The sequence below is a fragment of the Heteronotia binoei genome, chromosome 8 (assembly GCF_032191835.1).
Source record: "Heteronotia binoei isolate CCM8104 ecotype False Entrance Well chromosome 8, APGP_CSIRO_Hbin_v1, whole genome shotgun sequence".
NCBI lineage: Eukaryota > Metazoa > Chordata > Lepidosauria > Squamata > Gekkonidae > Heteronotia > Heteronotia binoei.
This window is the reverse complement of record NC_083230.1, coordinates 65,950,020-65,971,497: the sequence shown is the minus strand read 5'-3', so window position 1 is coordinate 65,971,497 and position 21,478 is coordinate 65,950,020. Positions and strand designations below refer to the sequence as shown.

The window sequence follows — 21,478 nt, the reverse complement described above, 5'->3', positions numbered from 1 at the left end:
TTACATTAATTTCTCATGCAAGTAAAGTGATGTTCAAAACCTTACAACAAAGACTGGTACCTTAAATGAAACAAGAAATGCCAGGTGTTCAAACTGAATTCAGAAAAGAAAGAGGCTCTAGAGATCATATTGCAAATTTACATTGTTTACTTAAGGATACAAAAGGATTTCAGAAAAAAATCAGGTTGTGTTTCATAGAGTACAGCAAAGCTTTTGACTGTATGGCTCTTGAAAAGTTATGGTTGGTTTTAAAGAAAATTGGGTATTCCACAACCTAGCCTGATGTGCAACTTGTACTCTGGCCAAGAGGCTCTTCTTAGGACAGAATATGGAGAAACAGAATGGTTTCAAATCTAGATATTACCACATTACTGTCAGAAAACAGTGGAGACTTGAAATGAGTACTGATGAAGGTTAAAGCAGAATGTGCCACAGCAGGATTACACCTGAATATCAAGAAGACAAAAGTAGTGATTACTGAGAAATTCCACAACTTCACAGTTTACAATAAAGAAACTGAAATTGTTCAATATTTTCTGTTCCTTGACTTAATCTGATTACGTTAATCATCAACCAAGAGGGAGACTGCAACCAAGAAATCAGAAGGAGATTGAGATTGGGAAGGGTAGCCATGAAAAAGCTAAAAAAGATCCTTAAATGCAAGGATGTGTTACTGATGACCAAGATCAAGATAATTTGTACTATAGTATCCCCCATTACTCTCTTATGACTGTGAAGGTTGGACAGTGAAAGAAGTTGACAAGAAGGAAGTTGATTCATTTGAAACGTAGTATTAGAGGAAAATTTTATGGATATCATGGACCACCAAAAAATGAAGGTTTTAGATCGTTTGAACTCACCCTAGAAGCTAAAATGACTAAAATGAGGCTATCATACTTTGTTTACATTATGAGAAAACGAGTCACTGGAGAACGCAATAATGCTAGGGAAGTTGAAGGCTGCAAGAAAAAAGAAGAACCAACATGAGTTGGATTGACTCAAAAGAAGCCATTTCCCTCAGTTTGCAAGACCTGAGCAAGACTGTTAATGACAGAACATTTTGGAGGTAATTCATCGGGTTGCTGTAAGTCACATGCAATCTGATGACACTAAGTACATACACACACACAAAGTTAGAGGTTGCACCAAGTTTGTTCTGCAAACTTATCAGGGATATTTCCAGCCAAGCTTAAAGAGGCAGTGATTCACCCACTTTTGAAAAAGCCATCTTTGGACCCAAAGGTCCCAGCCAATGACCGCCCAGTCTCGAACTTACCGTTTCTGGGCAAGGTAATTGAGAAAGTGGTGCTGAGCAGTTCCAAGTCTGCCTGGAAGATACATCTGTCCTTGACCCATTTCAGTCCAGCTTCCGTCCTGGTCACAGGGTGGAGACTGCTTTGGTCGTCCTCACTGATGACCTTAGAAGGCATCTGGATCAAGGCGGGTCAGTGCTGCTGCTGCTGCTCTTCGATCTTACAGCAGCGTTTGACACGGTCGATTATGATCTAATGACCCATCGCCTTGCCAACATTGGAGTTCAAGGGGTAGCCTTACAGTGGTTTTCCTCCTTTCTCTGTGGTCGGGAACAAAGGGTGGCAATTGGCAAGCAGACCTCCCGGCATTATCCACTAGAATGTGGTGTTCCTCAGGGAGCTATTCTCTCACCAATGATGTTTAACATCTGTGTTTAACATGTTTATGTTTAACATGTTTAACATCTTGCCCAGATTGCGAGAGGTTTTGGACTGGGTTGTCACCAGTATGCAGATGACACCCAGCTCTATCTGCTGATGGACGGCCATTCAGACTCTGCCCCAGTCTATTTGACCAGGGCATTGGAAGCAGTGGCTGGTTGGTTACAGTTGAGCTGGCTGAAGTCAAGATAGAAGTCCTGTGTCTGAGCTATGGGGGGATAAGATCGGGTTTACAACTTCTCATGCTGGATGGTGCACCTCTTGTGCCAGCTCAAAAGGTGAGGAGTTTGGGTGTGATGCTGAATGCCACCCTTTCTATGGAGACCCAGGTCACAGCAGTTGCACTATCTGCCTTTTACCATCTCCGGTAGGTCAAAACTCCCCAGGACCTAGCCACAGCGATCCATGCAATGGTCACTTCCAGGATTACTACAACTCACTCTATACAGGCTTGCCCTTGGGACTGATCTGGAAACTCCAGCGGGTGCAGAATGCAGCAGCATGATTGCTGACTGAACTGGGCAGGCAGTCGGCTGTTGCTGCGCAGTCTGCACTGGCCACCAATGGAGTACCAGATCTGTTTCAAGGTTCTAGTACTGACTTTTAAAGCCTTACTTGGCCTGGGACTGACATACCTGTGGGACCTTCTCTCCCCATACGAGCTCCGGGGGCCACTATGATTGGCCAACCAACATCTTCTGACTATCCCTGGCCCAATGGATGTCCAGCTTGCCTCGACCAGGGCCAGGGCCTTTTAGGCCCTGGCCCCAACCTGGTGGAATCAGCTCCCCAAGGAGATTTGGGCCCTACTGGAACTATTACAATTCAGGAGGGCCTGCAAAATGGAGCTGTTCCGCTAGGCTTTTGGCTGAGGCAGGAGGGCATCCTCACACCATCTAATCAGCCTCCCTGCACTGACTGCATTGACTACCATCCTGATAACCAGGGACCAGGTTGACACTGTTGATAATTGACATCCAAGACACCTATGATTCCTGTCTCTCTCAATTTGTGAATGATGTTTATACCACCGACCCTGCCTTCATTTTATTTAATGGTTTTAATTGTTTAATTTTTAAATGTTTTATTGTATGATTTAAACTGTTTTATTGTGTTGTAATCTGCCCTGTGCCCATCTTGGGAAAGGGCGGACTATAAATTCACTAAATAAATAAATAAATAAAATAAACTTTGAAACATATATTTGGTGAATTTTATGTGTTCTATTTTATTCCAACAGAAAATCATTTAAAAACCAAGGTGATGAAACTGGAAAAGGAATTAGAGGTATGTTGAAATGTTAACTCCGGTGTTGTTATCCTATTTTTCTGACAGCATTTGTGATATTTACAGATGTATAGTTACTACATTAAGTAATTAATTTTTTCAGGCTGTTGCACTTGTTTATTTCTTTAAAACATTTCTATACCACCTTTCTACCCAAATAGAAAGGCGGGCCATATTTTTTTGATAAAGTGCTCTAATACAGCCTGAGTGGTAAAATTTAAGAGTGTGATCAAACTGTGATTAATCACTCTTAAATCCTAGTGATTGCCCATTGAAATCAGTGGTACTTAATATGCTTTGTGTCTGTGACGCCTTACATTGTTCAAAGTTGCAATTAGTCATGATGTCTAGTTAGAGTTTTATCACATTCTCAAGTGGATCAAACATGTCACCTATAGAATGAAAACACTGTAAAACTTTCCTATTGCAAACATTAGAACATCCACTTAAATTAGTTTTTGACAGAGAAATCAATCTCATAGATTTTCCTGCAGATTTGAATGACGCTAAATATAAAATTGGGGAGAGTATGGTGAATAAGATAAAGAATACATTATTGCAGTGTATTATGAAAGCTGTGTATATTTACAGTAGAAAGTCTGAATTAAATTATTAGTGGATGTTTTAGAAGTTACACACTGAGAGATTTAGGTTATATACATTTTGGTTCCAGTTCAGTGATCAATGTGAAGAAATTTAAGTAAACAGTTGGACTTTTTGATCTTTTCTCCAAACTTTGTGGTTAAAACATTGCAAGGCATTTTTTATTCTCCATGAATTGTCTGACTTACCATTCTGAATAAAATAATTCAATGTGCTTCATGCATGCTTACATTGGAAACCAATTAATAAAATTCTATTTTAATAACCTTTTAAGATAGCTCAACGATCTGCTGGTGGCCGCGATACTCGTTTTTTGCGTGATGAGATCCGTCAGCTGGAAAAACAGCTGGAGCAAAAAGATAGAGAATTGGTAGATATGGAAAAAGAACTAGAAAAAGAGAAAAAAAACAATGAACAGGTAAGTGGCATTTTAACATGATAGCAGTAAAATTTTAAAAATGGGATGGGGAACTGTATTAGAAAAAACTAGTTCTGAGGACAGCAAACAACATGACAAAAAATTTGTCATAGGACTGAAACAGAAATATAGTTTAATTTTTAAAATAATACTTGGGATCTGCATCAGCTTTCTAATGCTGACAAACTGTAGAATAGAAATGTCATCAAAGTAGTATACTATAACTACAATGTACTGTGCAAATCAATTTGAACTGTATGTTAATGTTTTATATTACATGAACTGAAAACAAAGCAATTGCAGAACTGTAATAGCCAGAGAAGCAGTGGGGCATTTGGATGATAAAGGAATGGAAGGATTGCTAAAAGGGAGATGGCAGAGAAGCTCAATGACATTTTTGCTTCTGAATTTACTGTGAAAAGTGTGGGGCAGATACCCATGATACAGCACCTATTTTCGGGAAGGGAGTCTGAAGAACTGAGCCAAATTGAGATGACCAGAGATAACGTTCTAGACCTACTGGGGAAATTAAAAATTAATAAGTCTCTAGGTCCTGCTGCATATGCCTGCGAATTCTTAAGGAACTCAGATGTGATAGTTGATCTACTAACCTGTATATGTAACCTATCACTAAATTCAGCTGCTGTACCAGAAGATTGGAGAATAGCAAATGTGACACCAATTTTTAAAAAGGGATCCAGAGGGAAACCAGGAAATTATAGGCCAGTCAGCTAAATGTCTATTCTAGGCAAATTAGTACTAACTGTGATCAAAGACAGAATTGTTAGGTGCATAGAGGGACAAAACCTGCTGAGGGAAAATCAGCATGGCTTCTGCAAAGGGAAGTCTCACCAGCCTTTTTGAGTTTGTCAAGAAAGTGAACAAGCATGTAGACAAGGATGACCTGGTAGACATTATATATACCCTGACTTTCAAAAGGCTTTTGACAAGGTACCTCACGAAAGACTCCTGAGTAAACTTAGCAGTCATGGGATAAGAAGACAGGTTCTCTTATGTATTAAGAGCTGGTTAAATGACAGGAAGCAAATGGTAAGTTATCACAATGGAGGGAAGTAAACAGTGGGGTCTCACAAGAGTCAGTATTGGGGCCAGTACTATTTAGTTTAGTCATCAGTGATCTGGAGTTGGGGATGAGTAGTGTAGTGGTCAAATTTTCAGATTATATCAAATTATTCTGGATGGTGAAAACCGACTGTGAAGAATTCCAAGAGGACCTCCACAAAGTGAGTGAAGCAACAATGTGGCAGATGTTCAGTATTGGTAAATGTAAAGTGATGCACATTAGGACAAAAAAATCCCATCTTCAAGTATATATTGGAGTCTGAACTTGCTGAGACTGAGAAAGATCTTGAGGTCATAGTGGATAGCTCAATGAAAGTGTCAATCCAGTGTTCTGCAGCAGTAAAAAAGGCAAATTCTGTGTTAGGGATTATTAAAATAGGGATTGAGAGTAAAATGACCTGTATTGTAATCCTCCTGTATAGATCTATGGTGTGGCCTCATTTTGAATACTGCGTATAGTTCTGGTCACCAAAAGGACAATGCAGAGCTGGAAAAAGTGTAGAGGAGGGCAGCTAAGATAATTAGGGGGTTGGGGCACTTTCTCTGTAAGATAAGTCTGGGAGTTTAGAAAAGAGATGACTTAAGGGGGACATGATGGAGATTTATGAAATTATGCATGAAATGGAGAGAGTTGACAAAAGGAAATTTTTCTTCCTCTCCCCAATTACTCGAATAGAATAATTTGATGTGAGGAAGGCATGCTGTGAGGATCTCCCCAATTACTAGAACCTACTGCTCATGGGCAGTAAGTTCAGGATGAACAAAAAGGAAATACTGCTTTACACAGAGAGTGATTAAAATGTGGAATTAATTGCCAGAGGATGTAGTGATGGCCACAGGTATAAACAGCTTTAAAAGGGGTTTAGATACATTGCAGGCACAGGGCTTAGAAGGAGAGATCTTGTGGAGAGACATAAAACAGATGATACAGCTTTTGGATTAAAAACCAGGCCATGGGTTTTATTAATTTCAGAACAAGGAGCATTGGTAAAGCATGGAGGCAAATCCTGAACAACCTGCCTGTGACTTGATAATAATGTCCCTCAGCCTGCCTGCCGGGGGAAACCTGAGAGTGACAGATATTGGTATCACAAGGGCAGCTGCTGAGTGGTGCCAATTTGACACCTGGATTGAGCCTGGGCACAGCCCCTGAGCTGGGCATGCTGTGTGGTGGCTCAAACTCCCAGACCCCTTAAAGGAGTCCCCAGAAGGGAGGAGGTGGACACCCAGGTCTGTCTCCCCAAAAAGGATCCATCCAGATGTGCAAAACTACCACTGAAGCCAACAAAGCAGGGCATCTTGTATGCTGAACAGCCAAATGTTCATTCTCCATTTGGAGAGGTGAACACTGTACAAAGATTCTTGCTGGAGAAATAGTCCATATGTTTGATAATGGAGCTGCCCAAAGCCATGGTAATGTTCCCTGCACATTTACAGACTTTACTTGTTGCTAAGTCCAATCTCTCTGGGTTGATCATGGCTCTCCAATTCCGTTGCTCCAAAAGTTCTGACCAGATTAATTTGATGTGAGGAAGGCATATCATGAGGATCTCAAGATCTGATGAAATCGTACAATATAATTCAGATCTCTTCATGGCAGGTAAATCATTCTCTGGAAGCTGGGTAATTAAGGCAGCAAGTGGGCTGCTCAAAAATCTGTTGAGATACCATTTCCAACAGGGAAGCCTAACACATTCCCATCTGGCTCAACCAGGTAATGTTCTTACCAAACCTCAATGATTCCCCCTCCTCATCCCAACCAGAGAAGGCAGTGTACTGACCGGCCCAGTAGACAGTACCGTACCCTGCAATCCAGACTGTTCTGAGATGACCTGTACAAATTAAGTTAAGAAAACATGTTATGCTAATTGCAGACCAATATAAGAGCAAAAGGTGGCTGAGTGCCAGCAGCCAATGTACTGAATTTTTGTGACAGGGAGGCCTGAATTAGAAGCAGTGAAAGCAGCCCCTATATGAAAAGAGTGGGTGCCAAATCCAATGAAGGAAGCCCCAGATCCTGCAAGCATTTTTGTGAAATGCCTTCAAATTGATATCGAGATGGGACCCATTGGTATGAATAAATAATATCTCCTCAGGCAAGGCAACCAAATAGAAATGTACTAGTGAATACTGTTTACTGGGCAACTATTGTACATGTGAAATTAAGTTGCCCCAACAAGGATTTCATCTTCCTTTAGGAAGCCATCATTTTCTGGACCAATAGACAAAGGGAGAAAGCTTATCAGGAAGCCTTGAAATTCCCAATTCAGAATCCAGTAATATGCCCAAATACATACATTGCTTCATAGGACCCTCCGTTTTACCTTTTGCAAGTGGAACTCCCAGTTCAAACATCAACAGTAGAAAAGTATCCAAGTGAAGGGTGAATTCCTGGGAAACCAGATGGGCCAACAAACATAAAATTATCTAAATAATGGGTGATATGGGAGCTATTTGCCCAACCCTTCACCACAAACTCTAAAAAACTAAAGGCCTCAAAAGTAGCACAGGCCATAGAGCATCCCATGGACATGGCTTCATCCACATACCATAAGTCATCTAGCTTAAACCCCAAAAGGCAAAATCAGGTGGATGAACCGGAAGTAAGCAAAAAGTGGATTGAATGTCACATTTTGCCATGAGAGCACCTGAGCTGCAGGACTGGATCAAACAAACTGCCTGGTCAAAGGATGTATATTTAACAGAACAAAATTCTGGAGGAATAATGCCATTAACTGATGAACCCCTAGGTTTGGAAATATGATGTATAAAGTGGAATTCACTGGAGCCTTCTTAGGGATCACCTCTAGAGGGGAAACCCTGAGGTTATTAAAGGGAGATGGCATAAAAGGACCTGCAGTCCTGCTGTCCGTGCATTTCTTTGCCACTTTTTGCCTGACTACTTTGGCAGATCTCTAGTCGATTTGATATTACTACATTATGTGGGCAACTGTGGACCATAACATGGAATTTTAAAATCTGATACAACACTCTTCTGCAAAAAGATCGCTGTTTTCTTATTTGTGTATGATGTGAGCAAAAGTTCCAGAGTCTGAAGGTGAATTGGGGTACATGCCATAGAAAAAACAGACCTATCAGTGCTAAGAGGATTATTTTGAGCTGTTGGAAGCATTGGAATTTCAGCCCTCTAAGAGTCAGTGAGGTGTAGTGATTATGTTGTTGGATGAGGCTCTGGGAGAACCAGGTTCGAATACCAAGTCTATCATGGAAGCTCCTTGAATCACTGTGGACAAGATACACTCTCACCATTATCTACCTCACAGGGAACAAAATGGACAAGGATAGAATTCTGTAAGTCCTTTTGAACCTCAATTGGGGAGAATGACAGGGTATAAATGAAGTAAATAAATAAATTTTGTGCCTCTATCAGGTGGTGACGGGAAGAAAGTTGATTCATTTGAAATGCAGAAAAAGAGTTGTTTTTTTATACCCCACATTTCTCTACCCTAAGGAGTCTCAAAGACTCCTTCCAGTCTCCTTCCTCTCCTCTCCTGCTTCTTTTTTTCCCTGCTGGTATCGTAAAAGGCCCAGGAGCCTCAAAAAGGCTGAACTCCACCGCAAAAAGACAACAGCCTGGGATGTGGGCCAAAACATGTGTCATAATTGTGTTCAAATTTGCACTTTATGCACCCACATTTTCCTTGATTGTACTTGCAGCAAACTCTTCAGGGAGTTTTGCATTTGAAGCCTATTTTAGGCCTGGAAAAATCGGCCCTTGACTTCATACAAGGACTCACCTTTAACTGCCAGATTTTATCATTATAAAGGCTCCTCCTGGCCACCTTGCTATAAGAGGTCCTCTTGCAAAAAGCCCTGTCATATTCTACAGCTGTGGTCCAAAACTTCAAAACGTTTGACATGTGGTTGACCAAGTGCCAGCAACATTTGGGATAAGTTGAAAGCACAACCTGCATAAAGACTGCATATCCAGACATCCAATTTATGAAATTATGCTCAACAACCATTTTGGAATTGTTTCTTTCAAAATGAGGCCCATGCATTCTCTCATTCCTGTCTGACTTAAGTAAGGAAAAGATGTCTACATAATATCCATCTAAAATACATTCCAGAGCCTTCCTTGGCAAATGTGTGCTGGAGGGGGGATGTCTTCTGTGTCAATAAAGGCTGGAGTAGCCCTGCTAGCATCCTGCAGTTCAGATCCCCGTACTGCTTCAGCACCTGCTTCACCTCCCAGAGGGAGACTGGAATATGAGCCCCTTTTACCCAGTAATCCCCTGTTGCATGTGTAGACTTCTCATCAGAGGAAGACTACCTGACACTGATTCATCGCTGGCTGTCTCAAACTCCCATGTTGCCTGAGACTTGTGTTTCCTGGGGCCAACACTGAACTTCATCTTCACCCGAATCACTGGATGAGATGGACTCACAGGAGAAAGCAGCCTTTGGTTCTACTCTTATGTGCTGGTGCTGGCTGCGCTGTTGATGCTGACTGCCTTCCTGTATGATTGAAGCACTCTGAGAGGTGCTCCAGAGTCTGTGCAGTCCTCAGTAGGACGGCTGAATTATCAACCTCTGGGGTTGTGTTAGAGGCATCACTGAGGGTTCTAGAATGATTGGCATGCCCCAACCTTGCTGGTGCCTGGAATGCTTTTTTGGCACTGGCCAAGGCTGAAGTAGGGTAAGTTTAGCAAGGGGTGAATTTCTAGCTATTTTAAAACCTGGTTTCATTGTATTGTGCTCTCCTTTTCCAGCATTAGTATTTGTGTGTGTGTGTATGTGCTTGCATGCCTTGCAGTCGCGGTGACCTCTGGCGAACCCTGCTGGGGCCTGGTTTTTCTATTTTTCACTTGATAATGTTGCCTCTGCATCCTCGCCCTGGTATTCCTTTGAAGGTCTCCCTTGCTTGCCAGGGTTGGTCCTTCTTAGCTTCTGAGATCTGATGAGATCAGGCTTGCCTGGGCTATCCAGGTCAGGGCCCCATTACCTTGGTTTTGTTGGTAGAAGCTGCATGCTTTGCAAGCATCTCGTGCGGTAAAGTATGAAATGTTCCACAAGTGGTGGGGCACTGATTAAAACTGCCTGCAGGAAATTTAAATGACTAAATTTGATTAAATCACTATAGCTACAGCACAGCAGGAAATAAACCCAATGGGCATATTCATTGATAATACTAATAATAATAACTAAATTAAAACATAGAAGATAACTTACAGGGAGGCAAAAACCAAGCTGAATTTAATAAATTGGAATTAGGCAGTATTCTAAGGCCTGCCTAGTGATGGTTTATAATATAATGATCCACCACTCAAGCTTGGACAAAACAACATATAACACAGTAAACATGTCTTAAAATACAATCACACCACAGTTAAGAGAACATGACTAAGTGCAGCCTTCTATAAATACAGTACAGATAGAATACTTCTTAACTTATTTATTGTTTTTTATCTTTAACTATAAAATTATATTTAGAATAATACAACTCTCCTCACCATGAGAAGATCAGAGAAACAAATCTTCAGGCTATGTAGTGATGATTGTGCTTCTTTTAGCTCCTAAAGCTTTGGGAGCCTTGGCCAGCAATGGAAGTGAGAAATCCAAAAGGCTCAGCTGCCCTGTGCAACTGAAACCCCCTCCCCCCACCCTGCAGTCATGGAGGAGGCAGAAAACTAACTTATTAGAAGCCTGCTAATGCCGAACCGCCAACCAGGTGCTCAGGATTTACCCCTGAGCAGATGAGTCTGAAGGCAGGTGCCTGAAGACTAAAGGCAGAAACCTCATTGCTCTGCCCAAAGCTGAGCTGATGAGGTCCTAGCCAAGCCGAACGCGCTTGAGCAGAGCTGAAACAGCTGAGAAGGTCTGAAAAGGGCTGAGCAGATCCAAAGTCCACAGGGGAGAGCCAAGTAATGCAGTCGACCAGAATTGAGCAGGAAGCTGAGCTGCACTGCATGAAGCCAACAAGATCCAACCAAAATCATGCTGCCAAACCCACATGGCAGTATGGTTTAAATTGCACTGCATGGTCTCTATGTCACCACTGCATAGAGCCCATCAAAACTCAAAACATCCAACCAGAGCGGCCCCACCTGGATGATGGGCTGACCAGCATGGTTGCCTGAGTCCCCCACCTTCGCTGACATTTAGGCAAAGGGTTGAGGAGGCCTTCTCAACATCTCTCCTGGGACCGCACTGCAATCCAGCCGTCTTTAGGTAAGTCTCAGTTGTATTTCATGGAGGATAATTCTATAAATGGTTGTTAGCTATGGCGACTGAGGGGATTGAGGGCATTGATCCTCTGAATCCCAGAGCAAGGAGGCAACATCAGGGGAAGGCCTCAGCCTCTACGCCTGGTTGTTGGCCATCCGGTATCTCGTATACTGAACTAGATGGACTATTGGTCTAATCTAGCAGGGCTCTTATGTTGTCCAGTTCAAAAATAAATTGAAAGAAAAGACCTCACACTTAACTAGTTTCTATGAGGAGTTATTCCAGTCTGATTGTATTGAAGTCAGTGGGCTTAGATCAGAGCATCTCTGCATGTTATTGCGCTGCTTGTGTATCAGTATAATTTTTCCACTGTGTACTGTATATTTTTTAAGGTTTCTTCTACCAATGTGAAATCCTTACTTCATGGTGCACTTAGGTCCTGAATGAGGATTACTTATTATTGGGTCATTTAGCACTACTCCTTATTGCTCCTCAGTTGCTTTGCAGAATAGATAAATTTGGTTGAATCTGTCTTCCACATTAAGGAAGCAGTGTGTCCAAATAAAACCAGACATAATAAAATCTGTGTTTTTAATAGTTAGAACAATTGCTTTCAAATGTATTATTTATTTTTGTCCTCACTTAATGGAAAACCAAGGAAATATAGATGGTTTCTTCATGCTGAACTTGCTACATTTTTTCCAGCTGAAGACAAAATAGAATATAATTGAACATATATTTGTCATTCTAGCTTGCTCTTCGATGTGAAGATGCAGCAAATGAAAACAGCAAGTTGAGAAGAGAGGTTAGTAAAGAATAACAGAATCAGTGCATGTATAATACTTTAATAGGTTATGGTTGCTTCACAAAAGATTGGTTCAGATATAATTCCAAATTACTGTTTGGCACATGATACATACCGGTAATCCTTGGGATTACGTGTTCTTTTTTCCCCTTTCATGCTGCAGTTTAATTATTGATTTCCATAAAACTTGGTTTGGAGGGCAATTTCAAGCCATAGTTTGCTCAACATTGTAAACCTAAAGCAAAGTCATTAGATTGCGGTGTGAGATGGATGAAAGGAATGCATGAGGTTTGGTCCAATCATTGGTATGTGAGAGAGAGCTGTTTCAAAAATTTTGAAAATTTGAATATTTGTGGCAAGCTTTTTCTTTTTTTTCATATATATATTTCTGTGATAATTTTTTTCTCACTGTTTTGTATTTCTCTAGCTTTCTTATTGAGTCTCATTACTTTTTGCTGCACTTTTTCCTTAATCCTTTCTGTACCTTGCATCCAATCTTGTTTTCTTGAAAGTGAAGACTTGATTTCCCCAAATTAATTTAACCCAGTACTTGAGCTGAGTTCTAGTGCAAGGGGAAGGTTGGTCCTCATAGCACAAGGGATCCTTAGCCTTAAGGTCTCACCTTCTGTCTTCTCCTAATAGAATATTAATTTGCTTGTTGTTTCTTACGTAGTGTTACTGCTTCTATTTTAAAAGTTTGCTTTCCTTTTAAACTTGTCTACTGAGTTAAAACTTTTTTTCTGATTTTCTTTCTTATTCTGTTCTATTTCCTTTGAAGAAAAAACAATTGAAGAAAAAGGTGAGATTTCAAGCCAGTTAGCAGGTTGTAGGAGTACTAATAATATTTGTGTGCTGTGAGCTTGTCCCGAGAATGTAGGCGAAGTATTCACTTCATTAAATTCCTTGTTACGGTTCTTCTGGACTTTTTATATATAGAATTTTCACACTCTGATTCCTTCTCTCTGTCTCTGTGTCTGTCTCTCTCTCTCTGGTGCAGAATGAGCAACTTCGTCAAGATGTAATTGATTATCAGAGACAAATAGATTCACAAAAAGAAACGCTTATTTCACGAAGGGGAGAAGATTCTGATTACAGATCACAGTTATCAAAAAAAAACTTAGAGCTCGTACAATATCTGGATGAAATTCAGGTAAACCTTTAGTCATTGCATTAAAGTATCATATCATGTGGGATATATCTCCAAGCCAGTGCAGTCTCTTTTATGGACCAAGCTGAATGGATGCAAGTGACAAGGGCTGGCAGCTCTTCGCCCCCCACACTTAAAAAAAACCCAAACAAACTTTATTCCTAGCCCCATCTGACTAAGGTCCTGTACTTGCAAATATTTTGTGTGTACATGCGCACAGCTAGCGCTGTAATGCAGTGTGAGGGCTTCATGTGTACACAGCACTGGACTGTGTTGGCTTTAAGGGTCTGGGCAGGAGATGGATCATTTTTCTTTTGTCTTGAGTATAAGTGGGCTGTAAACATCCTGCCCTTCTCAGCTGAGGTCAGAGTGCAAACCTCTCTTCGTGGTTTGGGCTCCATAAGGAGCCTCCTTTGGCTAGAAGAATAATAGATGCATTGAGATCTGGTACAGATACGTGGATATATACCTTTGTTTTGTTCACATAAGAGAATACCCAGGTCTTGTTGTGCTATCTATGCAAAGTGATATGAAAGCTGAAATAGCCTTTTCCAGATGTTATTGTGGTAGAGCAGGTTGAAGGAAAAATGCAGGGCAAAAAGTTGCTAGGGTGCACTTTTAGGATTGTGTGAGATAGTTTAATTGGATCTTATATGGGCAAAACTGATACATTTTGTGATTAAGACCAGGGCTTTTTTTTTGCCAAAGCCCACAAGAGCAGAGCTCTGCCTGGGCTGGCACACCATGCAGCAGCCATGTGCTCCCAGGCCAGGCAGTGTGGCCTAATATGCAAATGAGCTCCTGTTGGGTTTTTTTCTACAAAAAAAGCACTTATTAAGACCATGACACCATCCCATTTTGCTTTTATGCATTTATGTGGGGAGGAGGAGGAGGGTGCCTATTCCAGTGATGCCATTGAAAACCAAGGTACACTGTTAGTAGTGGGCTAATTTTTATTGGCTTATGCTATGCTTTGATTGTTGATCATTTAAACATTATTTTGCTAAAAGTTAATTTCTTAAAATATTTTTAAATATGCAGAGTTTGACTGAAGCTAATGAAAAATTAGAGGTTCAAAATCAAGAAATGAGGAAGAATCTAGAAGAATCTGTGCAGGAAATGGAAAAGATGACTGATGAGTATAATAAAATGAAACTTATTGTACAGCAATCTGATATTGTTATGGACCAACTAAGGAAAGAAAAGGAACAATATAAGCTGCAAGTAAGCTCACATAGAGATGAAATTTTCTGACAGGGAGCTTGTCTGCTAGATTTTACGTCCTAGATGTCAGCAGGTCATCTGGTGGGGTAAAGATTTTGTTTGGTGGTATTTAAAAATAAACCGTTAAAGGTAAATCTAGATGACATTGACCATTGCTAGCAAAATATTCCTTGCTAATACATTTAGATACATTCTTTGTGATGTCTGCATAGTTAGTACTTTAATGAATCATATTTAAGTGCCTTCTTTATAGGTGCATGAGCTAGCAGAGCAGCTCAAAGCAAAGAATGAAGAGGATGATCCTCTTATGGCAGCTGTTAATGAAAAAGTGGAAGAATGGAAGGTACTTCATGGCATGATTTATACTGGCTATTACAAATTGCATATTGTATAGACTGTTTTTGATCACTTATTCCTGTTTCATAGGGAATGTTAGCTTCCAAAGACGATGAAATTGCTGAATATCAGCAGATGTTGTTGACTCTGAAAGAGAAGCTGAAAATGGCACAGCTTGATGCTGACAGGAGCAGTGTCATTGCACTACAACAGGTACTGTTTTCTGGTCATTAAGCGTGTAACTAACCATAAATACATGCAATATTTGTGTCATGTGGCCACAAGGTCCAGTGGAAGGAACACTTAGTCTGTACTCTGACCACACAGAAGCCAGTTAAAGAAGATATTGGATTTATATCCCGCCCTCCACTCCGAATCTCAGAGTGGCTCGCAATCTCCTTTACCTTCCTTCCCCATAACAGACACCCTGTGAGGTGGGTGGGGCTGAGAGGGCTCTCACAGCAGCTGCCCTTTCAAGGACAATCTCTGCCAGAGCTATGGCTGACCCAAGGCCATTCCAGCAGGTGCAAGTGGAGGAGTGGGGAATCAAACCTGGTTCTCCCAGAGTCCACACACTTAACCACTACACCAAACTGTCTCTCATCACTGTTATTTATAAAATTTTGCTCTCTACAAAAGCTTCTATAACTTTTATTCATCTTGAAAAAGTTGTGAAGTAAGAAATCAGCAGTCTCATTTTGGGAGTGAAAGGTGGGTTTCAGAGGGTCGCCATGTTGGTCTGCAGTAGAACAGTTAGATTTGAGCCCAGTAGCACCTCAGAGACCACGAATTTCAGCGTGTACATGCTCCCTTTGTCAGGTGGTATCTAACAAAGGACGTTTATCTCTCAGAAGCTTATACCCCCTAAATCTTGTTGGTCTCTAAGGTGCTACTGGACTCAACTTTAGCCATATTGTCACTAAAATCATAACATTTCGAGCATGTGTAGCATCTCTCTTCTGTATATTCTCAGGAAATTTGTTCTAGAGCATCATACTTTGTTAACTGTGCAGGCTTTTAAAAATGCCTATTTGTCCCTTTTTTCTGACTTGTGGTATATATTTTATCTGAGCTTCTAAGGATTGTAGTTTTAAATAGCCTCCAAGCTTCCCCAAGGATTTTGACCCTATTTACCTTTCCTTTCAGTTTCCTTTTCACATGCCTCCTCATGTCAGAGAATTTACCTCTTTTAAAGTTAAAAGTGGTTGTGTTGGCCTTTTTGGACAACTTCGCAGTTGTACAAATGGTGAAATCTCACTGCTCTCAAGTGGTGCAATCATTTATTACATCTTTCACCAGGTCTTGGGTATTATTTAGGACCAAGTCCAGGATCGCCCCACCCCTGGTAGGTTCTGTGATCATTGCTCCATAGCACAGTCATTGAGAGTGTCTAGAAATTCGGTCACTTTCTCCTGACCAGAACACACATTGACCCAATCCATGTGTGGGAAGTTAAAATCAACTATTATGACACATTTAATCAGGCTGTGAGCTTTGTCAAACAGAATGGAATGAGACTTACCAGTCCATACATATAAGGCAGAGGTTGAGCAGCAAATTAGCATACAAACATAAAATATGTTTTATCAGATGCAAACAGTTATAACAAGCTAAGTTCATAAGATCATTGTTTAGATTCAATTCTGGGAGAAAAGCAAATGAATGTGTCAGATGTGTTAATTTTGGAGTGTTATTGGGAAATTAAGAAAAGAGGTGGTGAGAGGCAGAAAAAGTGAGAGACTGAGAGAAACAGGGGAGAAGGGAGGTAGCAAAGGTATGAGATAGCCATTTCCACAAGTTTCTTGTGGGTCTTTGTATCATCATACGTTCATCTGTATATCTATTTCTCAAGTGCAGCTCCCATCTGCAGGTGTATAAATCTGTGACTCTGGGGCCACACTTACCCCAAATATATGTTTCTGCAAAGTTGGGAGACTCCCTAGGTTTGCAGAAAAATCTGGCATCTTAAAAAAATACATTGGGGGTTTAAATTCACTCCCAAATAGAAGAGCATTTGTCTGTATCAGTTGCCTGGAGAAGCCTGGCAGTGGTACAGCCTGAGAGCCATGCTGGGCCCAGTCATCGTGGTGCAGCTTGAGAGCTGTGGCAGGCCCAATGAGAAAGTAGATTCCCTCCCCTGGTGAGTATTGCAGACCCACACTTGTCATATAATCTAATAGTGAAGTTGGGAAGTCTTCAGGTACTTATATCCAGTGACTGGAACTGTGCACTTGCAAGACAGATCTTTCTGTAAACCTGAAAATGGCTCTAGATTTGCAGGGAAAAAATCCAAATAAAAATACACTGGGTAGCTTTAAAAAAACAAATAATGATAAAAGGAATGTGTAGTTTTAAGCAATGGATTCCCTTAGTGTCTGTTGCTAGGCAATCATAGCTTCATGGGAGGAGGCAGGGCCCTTTACATGCCTATGTTTGGCCACTGAGAGAGAATTCATTTTGGCTGGGTTAGGGCTGCCAGCTCCAGTTTGGAGAACATCTTGAGAGTTTGGGGTAGAGTCTGAGAAGGGCATGGTTTGGTGAATATAATGCTATAGAGTCTACCCTCAAAAGTAGTCATTTCTTCAGGGGGAGAGATCTCTGTTATCTGGAGTATAGCTGTAATTTTGGGAGATCTTCAGGTTCCACATGGAGGTTGGTAACTCTAGGCCTAGCAGCAGCTTGTGTCTTGATGACACTCAATTTACATGATTCAGCTAGGCCTGGCTGCTTGCTGTTATTCAACAGCAGCCAACCTATGAAAACCCGTGTGATGCAGCAGTTAGAACTTCAGAGTAGGGTCCATGAGACCCCCATCTTGCTGTGGAAGCTGAGTGGGTGATTTTGGACTTTCAGCCTAATCTACCTCACAGTGTTGTGTGGATAAAAAGGAGAAGAGAATAATGTAAGTTGCTCTGGTCCCCACTGTGGAGAAAGATGGGGTATAAATGAAGTACATAAATAATGGGAACCAGATAAAAGGTAGGTTGGTGATTGGCTGAGAAGGAAAGAATGAGGTAAGGAGAGGGCGTGGGGATTGCCAAGAGAAGGGAAAAAAGAAATCATGTGGGGAGGAAGAAAGTGTGATGCGACCCCACAAGTCTTTGAGGGTTTCCTAGCATGCAAGTGGACCTTACCCAGTGGCCAGCACTACACAACTGGGCCATGGTTTTTCTAGATAGAGGCTGCGAGAGGGAGAGGGATTGTGAGGGAAAGCTTAAGAGAGAGGGGCAGACAATGGTAGATTGGCAGTTGTGTGGGAAGGAGAGAGAATTCCAACTCAAGGTTAGGAAATTCCTAGAAGTTTTAGGGGAAGGGGCTGGGGAGAGTGGAGTTTGAGGAAGGGAGGGATCTCTGAGGTGTATAATGTCACACACTCCGCTCTCTAAAGCAGCCATTTCTTGGTGGAGGACCAACTGGAGGATGGAGAACTTCCAGAATTACAATTTATCTCTGGATGTCACAGATCACTTCTCCTGGAGAAAATGACTGCTTTGGAGGATATAATATATGGCATTATACACTGCAGAGGTCACTTCCCTCCCCAAACCTTTCCCTCTACAGGGTCCACCCCAAAATCACTAGGAATTTCCCAACCTGGAGCTGGCAAACTTAAGAGGAATTGATCTCTGTAGTTGGCAGATCTGTTGTGATTCCAAGAGATCTCCAGGCTCCCCCTGGAGGTTGGCAACACTAGAAGAAGAGAAGGAAGCATGAAAAGGGGAGAGGCTATGGGGGCTTTCAGGAAAGAGAAAGAAGAAATAGTGTCTCTGGAAGTCCTTGAGGGTTGCCACTTGTATAGTCTAATAGTGGCCAAATCTGAGGATGCTTACATATGGTGATTAGAACAGTAAATGGACAAGAGAGATCTTTCTACAGTGGCTGGTACCACACAACTGTGCCTTAGTTTTCCAAGGCAGTGGCTGCTGGGGGTGGGAAGTGAAGACAGGTGCTGATAAAGGTAGGCTGTTGGATGTTAGATGGGAACAAGAGTAGGAAGTAGGGGAAAGAGCTTTCAGGAAAAGGAAAGTCAAAATAATGGGGAAGAGAAAATGAGATGCCACTTCCTTGGCAAATTCTTGTTGGTTTTCAAGTGTCTGATTCCTTGTATTCATGATTTACTTTAGCATTATCCCCATTTGAATCCTTGTCAAGTAGAGCTTCTGTACACACACTTAGAAAATGTGCGTCGTAAAGAGAACTACATAAAGGAGATAACAGCTGAAAAGGTATAGATTGGATTAGATATTACTGAACAATACTTTTCAGCATCACAGTGATCCAAACAGTTTTCTAACAGTTAAAGGACACTTTCACAGGGTCCACCAGTTCCCCACACAAACCGACTGCAGATGTTATAATAATGCTCATTTTTGTTGCTTTGGGTTTTCCCACTCCTAGGGACAGTGTTTCAATGGGAAGTAATGTTGGGTTACAGCTGAAAGGGGACATTCCCCAGTTTAGTGCTGATTCTGCTCAGTACATGTACCCTGGGCTGGCTTAGGTCCTTAGGCAAGTTTTTCTTATACTACCATGTGCCCAATAGTGAGAACAAGAGCTTTTATCTGCTGAGACTGTCCTCACTGATTTTTGTTTGGCCCCTTCATTTGTTTTTAAGAGGCAATGTAAAACTTAAGTTTTTTGGAGGGTGTGGTGACACGCATTGTGTGGTGTGTAACTGTGGCTCTTGTTACTTTATGATGAGTTGTTACACATACAGTTCATGAGAGTACATAGCATTCTTCTGTTTGAAAAAGATATGAGGCAGTTTGTTTAGAATACAAATGCTATTGCAAAATGTAATTGTGCATACGATCCGGCTTTGAAGGAAGTTATTTTATTGTGCAGTATTGCAAAATGTATATTTTTACTTTTCTGTTTTATTTTTTGCTGCTTTGCCTTATCCTTCTAGATAATATCTGAACTCTATGTTGTAAGTACTTCTATTTTTATTGTGCTTTTATGTTTTTATAGTAAGCCATGTGTGGTGTTAATAAAGTATGGAATTATACTCTTTTTTTTCTTGCTGCAGGGTGTGCAAGAGCGAGACAATCACATTAAACTGCTCAGTGAGCAGGTAGAAGAGTATACAAAGGAGATGGAAAAGAATACTTTGATCATTGAGGACCTGAAGAGAGAACTTCAGAAAGATAAAGGTAATTTGGGTTTGCATATTTCACACAATATTAGCCACATGAAAGTAAAATATTTAATTAGATTTTTAATCAGAGTTTAAAGTTGGTAAAGACAGAAGTTTTCTTAATATGAACTATGGCTCATATCTGTGGCAGTGGAACCTTTGGCCATAAATAACGTAAGAAAAGAAAATCTGTGCTGAGAATGTGGAAATTTATCTCCTGTGATCCCATCTCAGCTGCATATGTCTGCACCATCCAGAAGAATACATTTCGTAGCTCTTTTAAATATATATATATATTTTGCTTTCCTATTATAGGCCCCATGGAGCATTTTTGAACATACATCATAGTCTATGAGCTTTCTTCACAGAAAGCATTGTACAGTTTCTTTAAAAAGTAATAACGGGAAATGTCTTAAGTATTTTGATTGTATTTTTAGGTCTGCCGTCATTCATTCCAAAGGATTCTATTGGAGAAATGCAAGAAAAATTATATATGCTGGAGCAAAAAACTAAGGAAGCTGAGAGAGTAGCTGAGCTTGCAGAAATAGATGCAAGGGAGAAGGATAAAGAACTTATTGAGACTTTGAAGAGAATGAGGGATTATGAAACGGTATACCGTTTAATTTTGCATAATAAAACAATCTGCGTCTATAGGAAAACATACCTTTCATTGGCTGCACTTAAATTGGCCATATGTGTTAGATAATATGCCGGAATATTTTAGAATGCAGTATTGTAAAGAGCTCCCAGTGGTCTTTTTCTCATAGTTCCCTTCCTTCTGATGGTCTTTTCCTCATAGTTTGCTTCTGTGTTGGATTTGCTGATGGTTATGGAAACAAATTAATATACTGAATGTGGGAAACTATTTAAGCTATTTAATGTTGTTACCTTTGGATAAGCAAGCTGGACTACAGACTGTCAAACACTGAAGATAAATTTGGTGTTATAAGCTTCATAAGGCTTTTCTTTCTTTTTAAAGGGTATATATGGTCTGGAAGATGCAGTTGCTGAAATAAAAGATTTAAAAAAGCAAATTAGAGTAAGAGATCATGAGATTCAGACATTAATTAAAGAAGTCAACAAACTTGAACTCAAAATCAATGATTTTCTTGATGAAAATGAAATTCTTAGGGAAAAACTAGGTATGTATCTCATTAAATCTTGTGGATATGTAATTGATCTGTGGCACTGAAATTGTCCTCTTAACTGACTTAACTAGTCGTTCTTATTTTCTACCTTTAAAGAGTCAATTCAGCTTCTTTAATGGACTTGAAACTAAGGTTGATCAGTTCTTCCCAAGTTAGTTTTGACAACAAGCTGTTCATACACTATAGAGAAACAAATTTAGCAGAACACACTGAAGTGTTGAAGTTCACAGATAACTTCTGAAGCAGTTTCCTGCACCTTCACACAAGTTAACAAAAAGACCTATACCTTGCCCTTCACTTGTAGTCTCAGAGCCTCTTACAGTCTTCTTCCCTTCATCTTCTCACAACAGACACCCTGTGAGGTGGGTGGGCCTGAGACAGCTCTGAGAAAACAACTCTGAGAGAAC

General features: G+C 40.7%; 1 protein-coding gene across 1 annotated transcript in view; it reads left to right on the top strand.

Moving 5' to 3' along the window:
* CEP290 (centrosomal protein 290) overlaps window positions 1-21,478 on the top strand; it is a 103,273-nt gene that overhangs the window by 5,922 nt on the left and 75,873 nt on the right. Inside the window, exons 5-15 of the mRNA XM_060245158.1 lie at window positions 2,935-2,981; window positions 3,859-4,002; window positions 12,026-12,079; window positions 13,077-13,229; window positions 14,268-14,450; window positions 14,704-14,793; window positions 14,877-14,999; window positions 19,696-19,716; window positions 19,816-19,939; window positions 20,361-20,533; window positions 20,903-21,065. Of these exons, the coding sequence (XP_060101141.1) occupies window positions 2,935-2,981; window positions 3,859-4,002; window positions 12,026-12,079; window positions 13,077-13,229; window positions 14,268-14,450; window positions 14,704-14,793; window positions 14,877-14,999; window positions 19,696-19,716; window positions 19,816-19,939; window positions 20,361-20,533; window positions 20,903-21,065 (1,275 nt within the window). The remainder of the gene's footprint in view (window positions 1-2,934; window positions 2,982-3,858; window positions 4,003-12,025; window positions 12,080-13,076; window positions 13,230-14,267; window positions 14,451-14,703; window positions 14,794-14,876; window positions 15,000-19,695; window positions 19,717-19,815; window positions 19,940-20,360; window positions 20,534-20,902; window positions 21,066-21,478) is intronic.